The 17,332-nt window shown below is 28.5% G+C and overlaps 3 protein-coding genes across 7 annotated transcripts in view; 1 reads left to right on the top strand and 2 right to left on the bottom strand.

The window, feature by feature from the left end:
• Frmd5 (FERM domain containing) overlaps positions 1 to 17,332 on the bottom strand; it is a 146,660-nt gene that overhangs the window by 2,538 nt on the left and 126,790 nt on the right. The window lies entirely within an intron of this gene.
• Positions 309 to 3,938, bottom strand: LOC139986887 (uncharacterized). 2 transcript variants are annotated; one of them, XM_072002601.1, is made up of 2 exons: positions 1,983 to 2,314; positions 309 to 1,001 (listed from the first exon to the last, which is right to left on the bottom strand). In XM_072002601.1, exons 1-2 carry the CDS (start codon positions 2,008 to 2,010, stop codon positions 394 to 396), a joined length of 636 nt encoding a protein of 211 aa, XP_071858702.1. In that variant the 5' UTR covers positions 2,011 to 2,314; the 3' UTR covers positions 309 to 393. The 2 variants fall into 2 exon arrangements, with proteins under 2 accessions (XP_071858702.1, XP_071858701.1); XM_072002600.1 differs by lacking the exon at positions 1,983 to 2,314 and adding an exon at positions 3,663 to 3,938 and having other exon boundaries at positions 310 to 1,001.
• Ehbp1 (Eps15 homology domain containing protein-binding protein 1) lies at positions 5,729 to 16,655 on the top strand. 4 transcript variants are annotated; one of them, XM_072002446.1, is made up of 18 exons: positions 5,730 to 6,299; positions 6,850 to 7,057; positions 7,136 to 7,317; positions 7,388 to 7,599; positions 7,886 to 8,021; positions 8,105 to 8,338; positions 8,553 to 8,742; positions 9,164 to 9,330; positions 9,413 to 9,635; positions 9,784 to 9,954; positions 11,315 to 11,398; positions 11,490 to 11,603; positions 11,752 to 11,952; positions 12,155 to 12,304; positions 12,374 to 12,591; positions 12,686 to 12,874; positions 13,028 to 13,149; positions 13,254 to 16,655. In XM_072002446.1, exons 1-17 carry the CDS (start codon positions 6,196 to 6,198, stop codon positions 13,107 to 13,109), a joined length of 2,865 nt encoding a protein of 954 aa, XP_071858547.1. In that variant the 5' UTR covers positions 5,730 to 6,195; the 3' UTR covers positions 13,110 to 13,149; positions 13,254 to 16,655. The 4 variants fall into 4 exon arrangements, with proteins under 4 accessions (XP_071858550.1, XP_071858547.1, XP_071858549.1 ...); XM_072002448.1 differs by lacking the exon at positions 9,784 to 9,954; XM_072002447.1 differs by lacking the exon at positions 11,490 to 11,603.

Below are 17,332 nucleotides of genomic sequence, written 5' to 3'. Positions count from 1 at the left end.
GTTTAGGAACGATAACAGTTGTGTTACATATATTTTTGGAAAATTATTTACGCTTAATGGAACCCGTAAGGAACCCGTACTCCAAACGTTTCATTATTAATTAAATCCTATTAATATATTATTACTGTTACATTCAGTCAAAATTGTGTACGTACATACAGTGACGGACAAAAGAAATTTGATTAGATTAAAAAAGCAGCATGAATTTACAAAACCGATTTATCTATACATACATGTATATAATAATACTATTAAATACTAATAAATAATAATCCTTGCATTAATTCTTACACTAAAGTTTGAATTTATGTAAAAATATATATATATATAATCGAGTTTGCTGTTGATTTTTCTCAATAGATATGTATAGATATGATATTACCAGTATACCATCTAGACTGATTGCCTAGATCGTAGTTTATTAATAATAACATTCTGTATCTCTCCTCTTACTTCCAATTTTTCGATTGGAGATAAGGATTCCATAAAAGGAAGTAAACTTCTAAAAAACTGGAGGTCTGGGTTTTCTTCGCTTTTGTTGTTTATGTCTTTTTTCAATAAGTCCAGCCGCTGTTCCTCTAGCTTTAAAAATTCAATATCTACGTCCCTCCGCTGCTTTTTGTATTTGTATTTCGATTTTTGTGAAAATTTGGAATTTGAGTGAAATCCTGGATGCAAAAATTGCATAGGCGTGGAAGTGGAATATTCCTGCGTACAATTCGAAGTACTTGCAAGATCACTTGTATCTTTGGCATCATCATTGGAAACTTCGTCGGGTTGTTCCTCGATATTATCATCGCTGATGAACGAATTATCTGGCAAATTACTTCCACCGCGAGTATGAGCTACATAATCCTTGATGAATCCCATCATTTCGAAATAGGGCCATTTGATCTTACATGGGATTGTTGCTTTCGAGTCAGATTTCAAAGGGGGAAGCTTCTGTATGTTTTTCCTATAGCTGTCTTTTAAATTCTTCCATTTCAGTTTCGCAACAACTCCTGAAAGTACAAAAATTTCCATTTACTTTTCAAACATCGTATTACATATTTATTATTTTTTTTTTTTTTTTTTTTTGCCAATTTCGTTATGCTGCAGGTATTTAGGAATTCGGATCAGTTTTTCGTTATTTGGCATTCGTTTTTCGAATAAATCAATCGACTGTATGTACGATCGTGTCATATGGGACAAATTTATGTATATGACCTTGCGGTGACTTTGAGATCTTCTGTGTTAGATATTACCTAAAAGTGGCTATTTTGGAAATTTTGAAAACGGACTGACTATTTTCAAAACATCAAAAAACTGCGATCTTATGTTTCGACAATGCCATACTAGTAGTAGTATTTATGGAAAATGTCTTTATGTGTCCTTGTGATGTACATCGGGTAACGCTAATGCCGGCGTCAAGTTGAACTTCGTTGAAGTTCGTATCTTGATAACGAATAGCGCAAAAGTCAAGTTCGTAGTATTTTGAAACCGTCTGACAATGAGTTTCAGCTACAAGAATATGTAATAAAAAATGAAGATATATATGTTTAAAAATTTTAACATGTTCTTCACAGGAGGTTTCGATGTCACCGCAAGATCGAATATACGAGTATTTTCGAAATATTTAATTTACTCGAGATAATTCGGACACGCTGCATATGTCTAAACCCACATAGGAACATTTAAAAAATGATATTATTGATTTTTACAATCGGTGATAATTTCCCAACTGTGTTGAGTACATCGATGGAAAACATTGGAAACATTTCAATCATTTGCGCTATCATTCTATTATATCGCAAGATGTCAACAAAAAATCTATAGCGATCGAAGTTGGTAGCAGGAGTAAAGCAATGGAAGCATTTTTATCACGTCAACCCTCTTCCGTCTTTTGGAACAAGACAAATTTAACGCTTCATCCCTTCAAGCTTTCTAACATCGTTCTTCTAAATTTTAACCGAAAACTGAGCGTATCTCATAAAAAATAATACCTCCTGCGACCATATCCACGAAGAGCATTGACTTCGTAAAGAGGAAACTTTAATAAACTACACTCGATAGCAAGGAAATGAATTGAACGTGCATTCGGTATTCTCTATAGTATATCGCGTCTTTTGGCTAAAGATATAGAAACTTCACTACATAAAGCGATCGTTTTTATCAAATGTGTTTGTATATTACACAATTTTATCCGAGAAAGAGACAGAAATAATGATTTAGACTACATTCGAGTGACAACGAAGTTAAATGAAGGAAATGGTGATGATAATCCTGTACCGGATGATGGCAGATGCAGTGATAAATACAGACCAACAGCTTAAAATAAATAACTATGCGCACATCTATTTGAATGGAATCGATAGGTGCTAGTAGCTATCGAAACGCTGTAGTATAAAATACAATTTTCAATCTTTTTTTCCTTCAAATTCTCCACTTCATATTTCTTTACGTTTAATTTAAAAATATATACATGTATATTATATGTATTAATTAAGATATCTTATAGGAATTCTTATATGAGCTTCACAATTATTTTTCTTTAGTAAAACACTTAATTTAGAAGATATCCCTATTCTCTTTATATACCCAATTCGTTATACGAATGAAAGAAAAACTATAAATATTACAATTTATGTCAGTACAGTTGATATCTTTGAACGTGCCTTTTTTTAAAGCTGCTCAAAAAATCTCACGCCTTTTGTACGCCACCATCGATTATCCATTACCTAGAAAACGAGTCCAATAAACGCCATCTGCAGTTAGACTCGATTACTGTTAAAACCCTTGACCTCGATCGTACAGAAAGTGGCGAGTGGCAGAAACGGTCAAAGGAGTGACAACAAGGCGGCAGAAAATAAATCAAACTCATAGACAGACATATGTACGATCGCACTAAAATAATTCGTTATATGAAATAATTCATACACGGCTTAACGCGGCAACGCTCTGCCGCTCATTCGCTGTATTGCTTATTTCATATGGCTCGGTGTAGACGAGTAACATTTTATCGTACGACACCGTTGCGGTGTCGTTGAAAGAACAGAGAAATAAAGTTCTTCTGTCTCACAAAAGAAGAATGCATACACAGGTATTTTCTTGTTGTTCCAACCAGCCCCACCGCTGCGGCGATTTGCCGCAAACGGCTCGTCTGAAGTCGGCCTTAGTAGTAGTAGGAGTAACAAATGTACAAAACAACTAAAAATGTATATTCTGTATTATTCACTTTGCATTGAATAACAAGTCAGAAGACTCGCATATGCAATCGTAAACGAGATTTTCGTAGAAATCATTTATTTAGATTCCTAAAGTATGATATAAAGATAAACAAATCAATGGCTAGTAGATGTAAACAGATCGCCAAGCGGCAAACGGAACGGTGAACGTTTGGTTATATTTGTGAATGTATCACAGATACACACATATCGACAGAATTCAATTTTTTACGAATTTTTTTACGAAATTTTTTACGGCAGTTTTTTACAAATATCTGGAAAACTAAATGAGTGCGACATTTTCGTACGAGGAAGAAGTTATTCAAAATGTCGATTTTCACAATATATTTAAAAATCATCGAAATCGGTTAAGGAGTTATTAATCTGCAAGTGTATCTATTAATAATTATGTTACTAATTTAATTATGTAACAATATAAGAATAGAATAAACATTTTACCTGTACAATTACACTGCTTTCCTACTTCTTCCCATATCATGTCAGTGATAGACTTATTTTTATAATCTTTATGATTATCTTGCCATAAAATCGGCCTACATTGCACTTCAGTTATTAAACATTCGATATCAAAATGATTCTTCGTACCCATCATTACTACTTATTTGCTGCTTAGATAGTTACTAAAATAACAAACATAATAGTGGAAGACAGATCGACAAAAATTGGTCCCCTCTCTGCCGCTCACTGTTACCGCGTTGTCGCTCATCGTTAGTTGCTGCGTATGGCCTATGTCACATAAATCTGTGGCAGCCTCTCAACCAGCTTCGCAGATTGCCCGTAACGACGCCACTTCACGGTACAGTGCATGGGTTTATAGCGACAGTCGATATCTAAAATCTAATACTCTCTCACTACGCGAAACAGCAGAAATCTACCTTAATTTTGCCTAGTCCGCTAAATTACCACCATAGAAAACATTGCTTAACTGTAAATTGTCATGTTTGATTTTAATTTAATCGGAAAAATCTCATCGATATGATATAAAAATTTTCACACAAAAAATGTTGCAATTTAAGAAATTATACTATTATATTACGAACTATTAAGCTGCCAAATCTGATCAAAAAGAAATTTCAATAGAGATGACCATTCACGTGTTACAAATCCCAAAAACTACAATAATCTGCCAAATGTATTCCCAGACAAATTGTAAAGGGAAGATATGGACCTAATTGGCTCTCTCCCTTTTCTTATTTTTTTTTTTTTTTGCTCTTGACATTTCTCCTCCCTTCTCTTCTTTATCATAATATAATTATATAATCACCATTAGGTGCCCTATATATCGATCTATTCTCTTTAATCAAATAAAACTACTAAGCGCAGATATCTACGTTTTCAATTCATACATTTTGTTCGTCGTAATTTATCGAAATATATTGAAATATTAGATCACGCATGTTACATTCTATTCGCATCTCCCCGATCAGTCTGATATTATTTCTTTATTTGAAAGACAATAAGGTCACTATTGAAAACATCTTTTCCAGGAATTTATCGACTTCTAACCGTACACGCTCGACGTTACCGACGAGTCCTTTTTGTTTAACGCTAAGGATAAGAAAATATGTTCCAACGATAAGTAGAATTGTTTTTCTTCTCCTCTCTAATTTATAATTTTTATAGACGTTCACATGTAGATATTCCATTCGAAACCGCATAATTTCGAATACATCGGTAACAATGGTTGATTCGAATCAACTGTTGTTCAAAGCAATTCGAACTAAGTTGGTTCAGTATGTTCATCCACCATTATAGAAAAGTAATTTTTTATCCTCCTTTATTAAAAATATTTTAAATATATAATAAACAGTTATAGAATATTAAACTTAGTTATAAAAATGACATTTACATGTTTTAGAAAGAATTATTTTCCCCTATTCAATAGGTCTTTTCCATTATCTTTCTTTTTTTCTAAAGTCTTTTTTTAAAATTAATACTGTAGTTTTTTAGCTTCATTTTTATAAGGATATGGATTATCTCTCAAACAACTGTTGAGCAACTGCTGGAGAAACGTATTCTGTGGAGTTAACTAAGGAGTCAATATTTAAAGTATACAATTGTAATTTTCAAATTTGATTTTAAGCGAATGAGCATGCGCAAATTCATAAAATAAATAAAGATTAGAGACGATGTTTCAGTTGAATCATGACACGAAGTTAGTAACAGCCCCTAGGTTCTACAATTACAACGACATTAATGTATGAATTATTTAGATTAAATGTGTTATTTATATATTAGATTACTTATTTATAATGCATGTCGTTATTATATATAGTTAATATTAATTTTAATATTAATAGAAAGACTAATATTAACAGAATAAAATTAGTCTCTTATATAAAACAGTTGTAATTTTTAACTTTATATATATTTAACAAAATTTATTAAAATTGCGATTCGATCCCCTTGAAACTATGCGAATTTAAAAATTATTATTAAACAAAATCTATTCAGTTTATTATAACCAAGTTTCTTATCATAGAGTCGTGTAGTATGAGATCAATAAGTTGGAAGGTTTCGTGACGAAACTTTCGTCAGAGTATGAGGTCGAGTTGATTCAGAAAGTTTTTAATCTTGTGGTTGTAGATTTTGTTAATCAGTGTGCTATCAAAATATATTGTTTTGTGCGTAGGTAACACTGCGTCTATAACGAAATAATGAGATGTGTAATATCTTGAAAAATTAATGAATTAATGAATAAGGAAATATATGCTGCTGTTCATACATTAGTGAAAATGTCACATATATATGAATGATTAGAGTATCTTACTAATTTAATACTTTAATAACTTCAAAGAGCTAAAAATTAATTCGTATATTTTGCAAGAAAGAGAGAGAGAGAGAGAGAGAGTAACTGATTTCTCAATTTCCATAATTTCGACGAAAGATGATGTGTTATAGCCGAAACGTTCGTAAATCATTATAAGTTGGAAATACTGTAAAGATCATTGAAAAAATAGTTCAATAAAAAATGAGTTCCGTCTGGAAACGATTACAACGGGTAAACAAGAGAGCCGCGAAATTTCAATTCACCGTGTCGTATCATGAAGTCAGTTTAGAAACGACAACAAAATGGTGAGTGTTATATATATATTTTTTCAACATTACTAACATGAATCAATATTTATCATAAGTGTTTCTTTTTTGTGCTTAATATATCGTAAGGAATACGTACACGAAACATTTCATTATTACATAAAATGCTATTAATATATTGTTATTCAAAACTTTGTATATACATGTATCCACAAATTTATTTGAAAAGGAATTATTATACTAAATTAGAACATTACAGAAAAAGAATAACATTCTGTCATTTCACACTAGCACATGTGCTTACACAATATAACTGGTTTAAGATATTAAATATCCATTATAAATAAATAAATAAATACTTGTGACTCTGTGACAATATTTATAGTAAACAACAATGTGAAAGAATAATTGATAAAATATAACTCTTATTATTAATTATAGCTTTACCTCTATAGCATATTTATGTATATAACATATTTTAGCTATTTTGTATATAAGATATGTGATGTATAACAATATTATTAGAAACTATTTTATATTACATAAACATATATAAATACGCCAGAAACTATATTCTAACATTATATAGGAAACCAAACAAACTAAGTGTTGTATGGACAAGACGTAGTAGAAGAGTTAGTTCAGAACCACTAGATTGGGAACCTAGCTTAAGTGACCCACTAAAAGGTGTTATTAGTTGGGCAGTTCCTGATAATCATACAGTTTCTGTAACTTTATTTAAAGATCCAAGGACCCATGAATTGGAAGATAAAGATTGGACATTTGTCATCGAAGATGTAAGAAAGAATAGATACAGACATTTGCAAATATTATTATGTTAAATATGGATTAATACATTAATATAATACAACTAGGTTTCTTCTACTGGTAAAAGACGACATGTAGCTGCAACAAATATAAATATGAAAAAATATGCGACATTAGAATCTAGTCAACAACAGCTTAAATTGGATTTGAAGCCAACATCAAAAAAGATTGTTAGTGCTGCACTAGAATGTACTTTATCTTGTGTTTTCTTAAGAGAAGGAAAAGCAACGTAAGAAAATGTTTTTTAAGCTTCTATTTATAGTTAATTAAATTTAATATTCATTATAATTTTCAATCAGGGATGAAGATATGCAGAGTATGGCTAGTTTGATGTCAGTTAATAACAATAGCGATATTGCACCTTTAGATGATTTTGATAATGAAGATATACCGGAAGACGTTGAAGAAATATCTGGAAAAAACATTGATGAAATTTTAGATATCTCTGCTCAGCTTGACTTAATGACAAGTAGTCTTACTGAAAGTGAATTACCTAGTACTCCAATAAGTGGTATGAATCAAATATTAAATACTTGTTTTGTGCAGAGAAAAGATGACTAGTCAAAGGAATGGGAGTCTGATCAGTTGTTTCTGATAGACCCAATTATATGGATAAATTCTCATTGGCTGAAAATGTCACTTATACAAATAAAACAATGTAGCAACGCTTGACATTGAATGATAGAGAGCAGTATCTCCTTTATCCTTGTACCATTCTCCTAGTAATCTTTTCAACTTTGTAGAATGTACACAATGTATCATTAATTTGTATCTTAATCATAATGCACATTTTGCAGTGGCAAGTTTATCAAAAGATGATACTACTCCTGTGAATGATAGTGATCACATCATGCGTGATGTTAGTCTATCGGGTATTGGCGATTCTTTCAAAGAAAAATCACCCTTAAAGGATACTATTACTGTTGAAAACAAGTATGTTAATAATTAATCAGAAAAATTAAGATTCATTGTTCCACAATTTAATATTTTTAATAAATGTTTCATTACTATTGCAGTAAAAATATTGAACATAGTACACTAGTAAGATTACCATTACAACCACTAGAACTAAAAAAGAATGATGCCAATATTCCTAGATTAAAAGAAATTACTCCGGGTCAGGATTTATTGGAATGGTGCAAAGAGGTAACTAAAGATTATACTGGTGTAAAAGTTACCAATCTTACAACATCTTGGAGGAATGGAATGGCATTTTGTTCAATAATACACCATTTCAGACCAGATCTTATGTATGTATTAGAAAACGCATCTCGAAATATCTTAACAATATTAAATATAATAATACAAAAATATAAAATAGCTTAATAATATTAAAGATCAATAGAATGATTTTTTACAAATGAATAGTTTAAAATTACATTTTATTGTAAATTATTTATTTTTAATTTTAATAAAAATAATACTACACTGTTTTCTGATAAGTATTTTAATAATAATTTTCAGAGACATAGATTCACTATTACCACATGATGTAAAGGGTAACTGTAAGAAAGCATTTGATGCTGGAGAAGCTCTTGGTATACCTAGAGTAATAGAACCAGCAGATATGGATATACTAACTGTACCTGATAAATTAGCTGTAATGACTTACTTGTACCAATTGAGAGCACATTTTACTGGCCATGAATTAGAGGTATTTAACAAATTTCATTCTGAATAAAATAACAACATTGAATTCTGTAAATACTCTTTAATGTACTGAATCACAAGGATCTTCAATTCTGTCTCCAATACATACATTAATCTTGATCTCTCATTTTATATTTTAAATTACTTCTTTATTGAGCAAATATAAAGTTAGTAAATGTAACGTTACTCCATCATGATTTTTCATATAATTACACTTATAAAGTTATAAAATAAAAAACATTTACACACACACACACACACATGTATGTATGTATTTATTTATTATGTTAATTTCCTGTACACAAAGTATACTATGCATTTGTGATCAAGTTATGCATATAATTTATTAAATATCTAAAAAGTCACATGTACAATATAAAAACTATTGTACACTTCTTCAGAAAAAAATTATTTCATATTTTCAGGTACATCAGATAGGTAAAACTACAGATGAATCATCTTACATGATTGGAAGATTTAATACAGACAATAATTCAGATGTAAGCGTGCAACTGTTTGGTCAGGAAATAATTAATTTACGTAAAAAAGATCAAATGGAACATAAAAATAATAAAACTGATAGCAACAGACGGTATGTTTTTATTATACTATTAATATTTTTAATTTTTTTGAAATATTAGGAAAGACAATAAAGATACAACATTTTTCTCTAGATCAAATCCATTTGATAATAAGAAAGAGGACATTAATATTGATTCCTTAAAAAATAAGTTGCATCTAAGTTTGAATATGGAAAATCAAGATCATGATCAATGCAATAAGGATAAATCACCATCAAGTGTTAAGGATGTTAAAGATATTATACTAGCAAGTTCAAAAAGTATTTTGGAGAAAGTATTGTCACCAACTAAAGAAAAGTACTCATCTAGAGAAAAGGTATATAAGTAAATTTATAATGGATAAATAATTTCTATGTATTGTTATGTTACATTTATATGTCACGGTTATAAATAACTATTTTTTAAATGAGCGATAAGGAGGTATTTTGTGATTGACATTATTTTATTATTAATTATATACACAGAGTAAATCTCCACCAAGAATATCACAAGCACAACAACGCCCTATATTAATGACTCGTCGACAATTAACAGATCCTTTTGGGTCTGATGAAGAAGAGGAAAATATTCAAATAATTGATGAAAAGTGGTCTCAATCAATCTCAATTAACAAATCAGAAACATCAATGTATAATGTTAGTATTTTTGAATTGTTTAAGTATTTGAATTTTATATAGCTGCATAATTGAGTTTATATTATTTCCTTTATACACTACATTAGCAATTCATCTTTGTTTATTTTTTTATGTAATCTCAAAGTATTAGGACTTCGCAACAACTTCTTATAATGTATATCAAATGCGAAAACTGTTTCGAAATTTTTAGTTTGATCTTTCTTAAAAATAAAAGCTTTGTGTGTAATACTGTCGTATTTTTATACATAAGAGGAGAGATATTTAGGTATAATATATCAGGTTTTCTGTACGGCGGGATAGAGTTACAGCTTTGAAATAGTTGGAAGTGATAGAATTGATGACATTCAGTAATAGGTCCATAGTTCAATACGTCGTATAGCACAAAAGTCTGTTTTGAAATTGGAGATGTTTCAAAGAGCAACTTTATTTTTGAATGGAATCGTCAATCTTTTTATATACTGATTGGTGTACAAAATTTTTAATGAAAAAGTATTAAACTACTTTTCTTTGGAAATAGTTAGTTTCAAAGATATCTTATCTATAATTTTAAAGCAGTATTTGAATTCACGTGTCTACACTTGTACTGCTTTTTCTATTTTGAAAGTAGTATAAATGTGAGTATAGTGAGTGTAGAAAATGGTATAGATGTAGTATAAATTCTTGTTTTGAGATGTTTATTCATTTCAAAATATTTTAATTATAATACTTTAATAAAACGATTAACAACTGCCAAAAACTAACAACCGCTTTAAATAATATAAAATACTAGTGACTCTGCTTAATGAGATTTTACGCTTTGATATAAATGTGTAAATTTCGCTTATGCAATATGGCGAGGATATTTTTCGGCGATATTATGTCCACTCGTTTAAAAATCACAATACCTGCGTAATCACATATTACGCTAAAGATTTACAAAGATCACAATGACTTATAAAGTTAATTATTTTTAGACAGAAGTTCATGAAAGATGGTCATATTTCCATCTGCTCATTTGCATTTTCAATAAATTGCACTTATTATTCATACCAAAGTACGAAAAATGTCCACACATCAAAATGTATTTATTTATGCTACGCTCAGATGTATTTATTTATGCTACGCTCAACATATTTTATGCTCACATATGTTTATATGTATATTTTGCATGTAAATATATTCAAATACATGGGTATGAAAAATTTACATATTTAGTATTTATAATAAATTACATATATATATATATATATATATACATGCATATTGTATGTGAATGTTGATTATGCAGATTATATTCTTAATGTAAATCGTAACATTTAATGTAGGATAAATTTTCAATAGTTTAGTAATTGAACTAACTTTATTTATCTTTTTTTTGTAGGATTCAGTCAATGTTTGTGAAAGGGGTAATCGTACTGAATATCAGAGTGTATCATCACCGCAAGGAGAACAACGTTCTCAACATGTAATTACTTTCTTCATACTTACCAATTTTTTTTGTAGTGTCACAACTAATTTACTATTTTTCTTTCTTTTTTTTTTTTTTTTTATATTAGCCATTAGTCAGTCGACATGACGAATTAAGAGAACGTGCCAGGCAACTATTAGAGCAGGCTAGGAATCATACAAAGTCAACTGGCCTTATTTCCACTGCTGCTTATCCTATTGAGGTTTTGTTTTTTTTTCAGTGTTATTATTTTGTGTAGAATAGTTGTGTACATTCATTTAGTTTCATACCTTTTACACTAATTTTGTCATTTCTAATCAGATTGTCCTTTGAATTAAGAAACATTTTATTTTATAACATTTAATTTATAGAGCCAAAATGATGATGAAAGACAGCAACAATTACGTGAAAGAGCAAGACGTTTAATAGCGGAAGTAAAAATGGGTGTTAATGTTACTTCAAATCAAATTAATGATGACAATAATAGTGAGAGACGATCGATAGATGATCAGAATAATAGTCCAAGACGTAGTATCACACCATCTACTCCAGGTGACAAATTTAGTACAAAGGTAGGTAATTATTTTGTTCAAAATTTAATACTTCTGTATTTAAATATGTATGTATAGAGTAAAAACTACTAAATGATTTGAATTCTAATGCTCTTACTCCATCAATGAATATAAATTTATGTTCTTTACATCACTCGTGATAAAGCACAACTTTTAATATTTACTATAAGAGATATAAATTTATATACAATAAATATTTCAGTCTGAGTATAATGGAAACACTCTAGGAACTTCGAATGTAATAGATGCAGAGAAAAAAACTGGTTCTCCTCTATTCTCGTTCTCTAAGATAATAGAGAGAATTTCACCAGATAAAACTAGCCCTGATGGTACTTCATATACACTCAGAGGGGTATGGTTTAAATTAATTTATTTGGAATTAAGTTAGAATCACATATCTTATGAATCATTTCATACATAGCTGGGAAAAGATATGACATCATATATTCAAAATGAGTTAGAAGCATTAGAAAGAGAACAAACTCAAATAGATATTCAAGCTGGTAAACTTGAGAAACAACTTCGAGCTGCAATGGAAAGCGATAATGAGGATGAAACAGAAAGACTAATGTCTCTTTGGTTTACGCTTGTCAATAAAAAAAATGCATTATTGAGAAGGCAAATGCAATTGAATATATTGTAAGTAATTATGTCTTTGGTATTTTATTAATCATCTTGAATACTGTTTGGATATTTGTTGTATTGTTCTTTTATCATTTGTAATATACTTTAGAGAAAAAGAAGATGATCTAGAACGACGTTTTGAATTGTTAAATCGTGAATTGAGAAGCATATTAGCAGTAGAAGAGTGGAGAAAAACTCCTGAACAAAAAATGAGAGAAAATTTACTGTTAGAAGAATTAGTTTCAATAGTAAATAAAAGAGATGAATTAGTTCATCATCTTGATACACAAGAAAGAGCGTAAGTATAGAAGGTTAATTTATATTTAAATTCTATTGAAATTACATAATATAATAAGTATAATATAATTAATAGACATTAAAAGCTGATTTTATGGATTGTTTTTTCTGTGAATGTTATGTTACATTTTGTTTTATTATTATTATATTTTAGTATTGAAGATGATGACGAAATAGAGCGAAACTTATCTAGAGCTGGATTAGCTCAAAGAAATAAAAATTGTATGATACAATGAAAGAGTAATTTTATTTCTGTCAATACGACGAAAGTGACAAGTAAGTATTCTTAAATATTACAGACATTTTTTAATTAAAAAATGGATAATACAAAATCTTTCCCAAACAAAAGTTAAATGATCTTTAACTAAAAATAATTTTAGGTACGATTCGTTTTGCTGTGGGGTTGCCAAAGAAAACACATAATAAAATTTTTCTCAAAGATGATAAAATCGAGAATTTTATAATCTGTAAAACATTAATATTTAAAAACTTATTTTATACTATGAACTGTATACAAGTTGTACACAATCCGTGTTTTATATTTATACAAATTTATTAAGTACTGCATAAACAAAATGCTACTTTTTGTAGTAGTTTTAGGTTCAAAATAAAAACCGGTCCGTCGAAGAAATACATAAGATCAATGAAGCCTATTACGAGGTTGCAAAGATTATATGTAAAAAGAATATGTTGCTAGAAAAAATGAATTTTGATTATAGTTCGATTCATTTGTGATTCTAATGTCTTATTATAAAGGCAATAGTAGAAAAATACGGTACGTATGAAACTGCTAATTTAAAGAAGGTGCTTGAATCTCGATAAGTGACGAAAGAATATAAAAAGAAATGTTGCAACATATAATGTCATATCTGCAATTAAGCAGTATTAAATATTACATAAGTAACTTGAAAAGTTACATATAAAGATACATATGTCACTTGAGGAAGAAGAAAGAAATTAGTTATTACAAAATAGTATGGAAAATTTTGTGAAAGATTTTAATGGATTATGTCTATTTTGTGCCATATAAAAATATCCTAATTTTTTTATTCAAGTAATCGTTTATTTGCCTATAAAATATTTGTTATTTTAGCATTGTATAATATGCAATTATGCATAGAAAGTATCATATTCATTATTAATTCCTGGGTTCCATATTAATGATATATGAGGCCTAATTAATTTTGTACATTCATGGATACATAAAATATTATCGTATATTTCTTTTTCTCACAAGTAATGAAATGAATTATACAATAATTGTTATTTCAAAATTTTATTTCTATTAAATATGCTTTTCCAGATTCATTGATATTTTAATTAATGTTAAATAAAATAACTAAAAATTAAATTGCCAAAAATTCATAATTCATTCACAAACTTAAGGACAAACATAGGACAATTAATATGCATATTCCATTTATCTATAGCTTTGATTACGTAACGCATAATTTTAGCAATGTATTTTATGTGTATATGCAGGGTATCTTACACAACTGGGACAAGCTGTATTCTTCAAACAGAGGAAAATGAAAGACTATGTTATAAACGAAAATTAAATACTCTGTTAGATGCTGCAAATATTTCTATATTGCCTCAATAAGTTAGTCTACTTGAAAAGTGCTTTTCAAGAGGGAATTCTGTTGTCTTGTAATGCAATTGTCTTGTAAATTGTAATAAATTATGCTCTTCAGGAACATATTATGATAGCAAAAGTTGGTTATATTGAATGTGCATTGGAAAAAGGATTTATTAATGAACGTCAAAAAAATTGAAGAAATAATATTATATAGAGGTAATAATGGGTAAATTGCTTAAACGTTAAAATTGACATTGATTTAAAGATAAAAACCAAGTAACTTACAGACTGGGTCAGTGGTGTTTCAAAATGTGCTGAAAGGATCCGAGGATTTTGAGGATCATTTTATAAGATCCTGATCTTAAATGAACGAAAGTATTTATGTCCTAAATCTATTAGTTTAAAGATTATTTCAATTTTATGTTTATTGAATATTTTTGTATATCATAACACTGCTATTATAGAAAACAGCTCAACTATCTCATTGATTGCTTTATGAAAAAATATTTTACAATGTTCAATATGAACAATTGGTTCATGTTTATAGATACAAAATAATGGCATATTACTACATCTGATATATACAGAAATAATAAAGAAAATTGAAAATTGAAATAATTTTTAAACTAAACCCTTGAAACATAATTAACTTAATATTTTTTTATAAAGAAAAATTAGATTGATATCAATAAGGTATAAAATGCTATATAAAAGGGCATAATTGCACTTTTCAAGTGTACAAATGTATAAAAGTACATATAAATAATGTAGAAATATATGATATTTTTTAGTATCATTCTATTTTCTTTTTTAATGTGAGTTTTTATTTTCAACTGTTCTAAGGTTCTTAATCATAGACTTAAACAGCTCTTCTTAATCATAGAGGAGACAGCTTATCTCAATTGTATATTCGTTTATGTTTCAAAACTAGATAAGAAATTTTATGTTTGTACTTAGTAATCTGCTATATGTACACAGTAGCGAAAGCATTGCATCAACTGGTAGAAAGTAATTCCTTATACAAAAATAAATCGAAAATGTTAAATAGAACCTTTTTATTCAAGATTTAATTTCTTTCTTGAATCTAATAATATGTGCAAAATCGCGCAGACAGTTTATAAAGAAACAATAGGAACTATAGTATCAAAATGTATTTTCTTGACAATTAATGTAATTTTATTCTACATTTTTGATTTATTTTTACATAAAAAATCACCTTCTATCTACTTAATAGTTCCTTCAGCTCTGCCCTGTATACATATATATATATATATATATATATATATATATATACACACACATGTAATAAAATGGATTTATTTAATTAATTTTTTAAAAGAATTACTATAATTAATTTTTCATTAATGACATTAATATGGTTACTAAGAAACTGTAACATGAGAGAATAAGTAAAGAATAAGTATGCAATGTGCATATAACATAATTCTTTTGCCTTGCAATATAAAATTTATTTTTATTTAACAATTTTATGATATACATATAAAAGTAATACTCAAAAAGCACTAAGCAACTGTTACTTTACAAAGTAAAGAAATCTAAGCTAATAAAACTTAGTTAACATAATATAATGGGATTGGTGCAGGCATATCATACTCAATGTAACTGCCATAATCGATCATCAAATACATAGAAAGCAATGCTTTCATGAAATATGCACATATAAAATAGAATGTGCTTCATGTTCCATAAATTCAGTTTGGTGGTAAAAAGTACTGAATTATACTTTTGATGTTAATATGTATGCAAACCAGATACATTTGATTTCAGTAATAACATATAAAAAATAATGAAAAAAAATTTTAATAAGCTAAGAATCGTTTTTGTTAACTTTCATGCGTTTCTAATCCTTATATAGTGAATGTTATTGTACATAATAAAGCTTTACAATATTTTAAAATAATGAAAATTTTTCAACATTCTTGGTAATTGTTAGGACATATATATAACGCAAAACGTACCGAAAAATATCAAACTGCAATATTGAAACGTGACTGTTAAATTTTCTTTACTTTGCTGTATCTATTCTAGTACTAATTTATCGAATATTGTAATGTCCGATTTCTATGACTAATGTAGCAATAATTTATTATTTCAATGTCTGCAAATATTTATATCTGTACGTGAGAGCGGTAAATTGTGTATATACAGGACTAATAATTATAAGACATGTGTATGTACCACATAGAGTTGTGAATATGCAGCGTATCTCGTAATAATTATTTAATCAATATTGAATTAATAGTTCAATAAATAACATATTCTTAAGGCGATTGATATAATTAAATTAGTACAGTGTATATGTTTATTTTAAAATATAAAATTGGAACAGTGAAATATTTAAATTAACACATTGCGTACGGTGCTATGTGCGCTTAACGCGCTCCTAGAGTTAGCGCGCACATTTTTTCCTGACTATACTGACTGATTGTTTTTACATCCTTGGAATATCAACATTCAGTTTTTTTGCTAATCATTTGTCACAAAAACGCAAGGCTTCATTATCCTGGTAACATAACAAAAACATTTGCCTCTGATTGCTAAGTCATCGATTCAGTCGAAAAAACATGAAAACATTGAAAACATAAAAAGATATCTCGTGACCTGTACGTAATGTGTTAAGAAATGAAGTTACAATGTTATAAAATTCTCTCTTTCTCTCTTTCTTTTTCTTTTTGTACTTATATTGAATTAAGTGCAATATACCTTTAATCGAATTATTATAATTATATTCGTTGCTTAATTTCGAGATACTTTGTATATATGTTCCAACATAAAAACGTTTTCATATTTGTATCGTTATGTAATGTTGTACTAAAGTAACTTTAATTTATTTTATTCGTTATTATTAAAAAATACTGA

Source organism: Bombus fervidus, chromosome 4 (assembly GCF_041682495.2).
Source record: "Bombus fervidus isolate BK054 chromosome 4, iyBomFerv1, whole genome shotgun sequence".
Classification (NCBI taxonomy): domain Eukaryota; kingdom Metazoa; phylum Arthropoda; class Insecta; order Hymenoptera; family Apidae; genus Bombus; species Bombus fervidus.
This window is presented reverse-complemented; position numbering and strand designations above follow the sequence as displayed.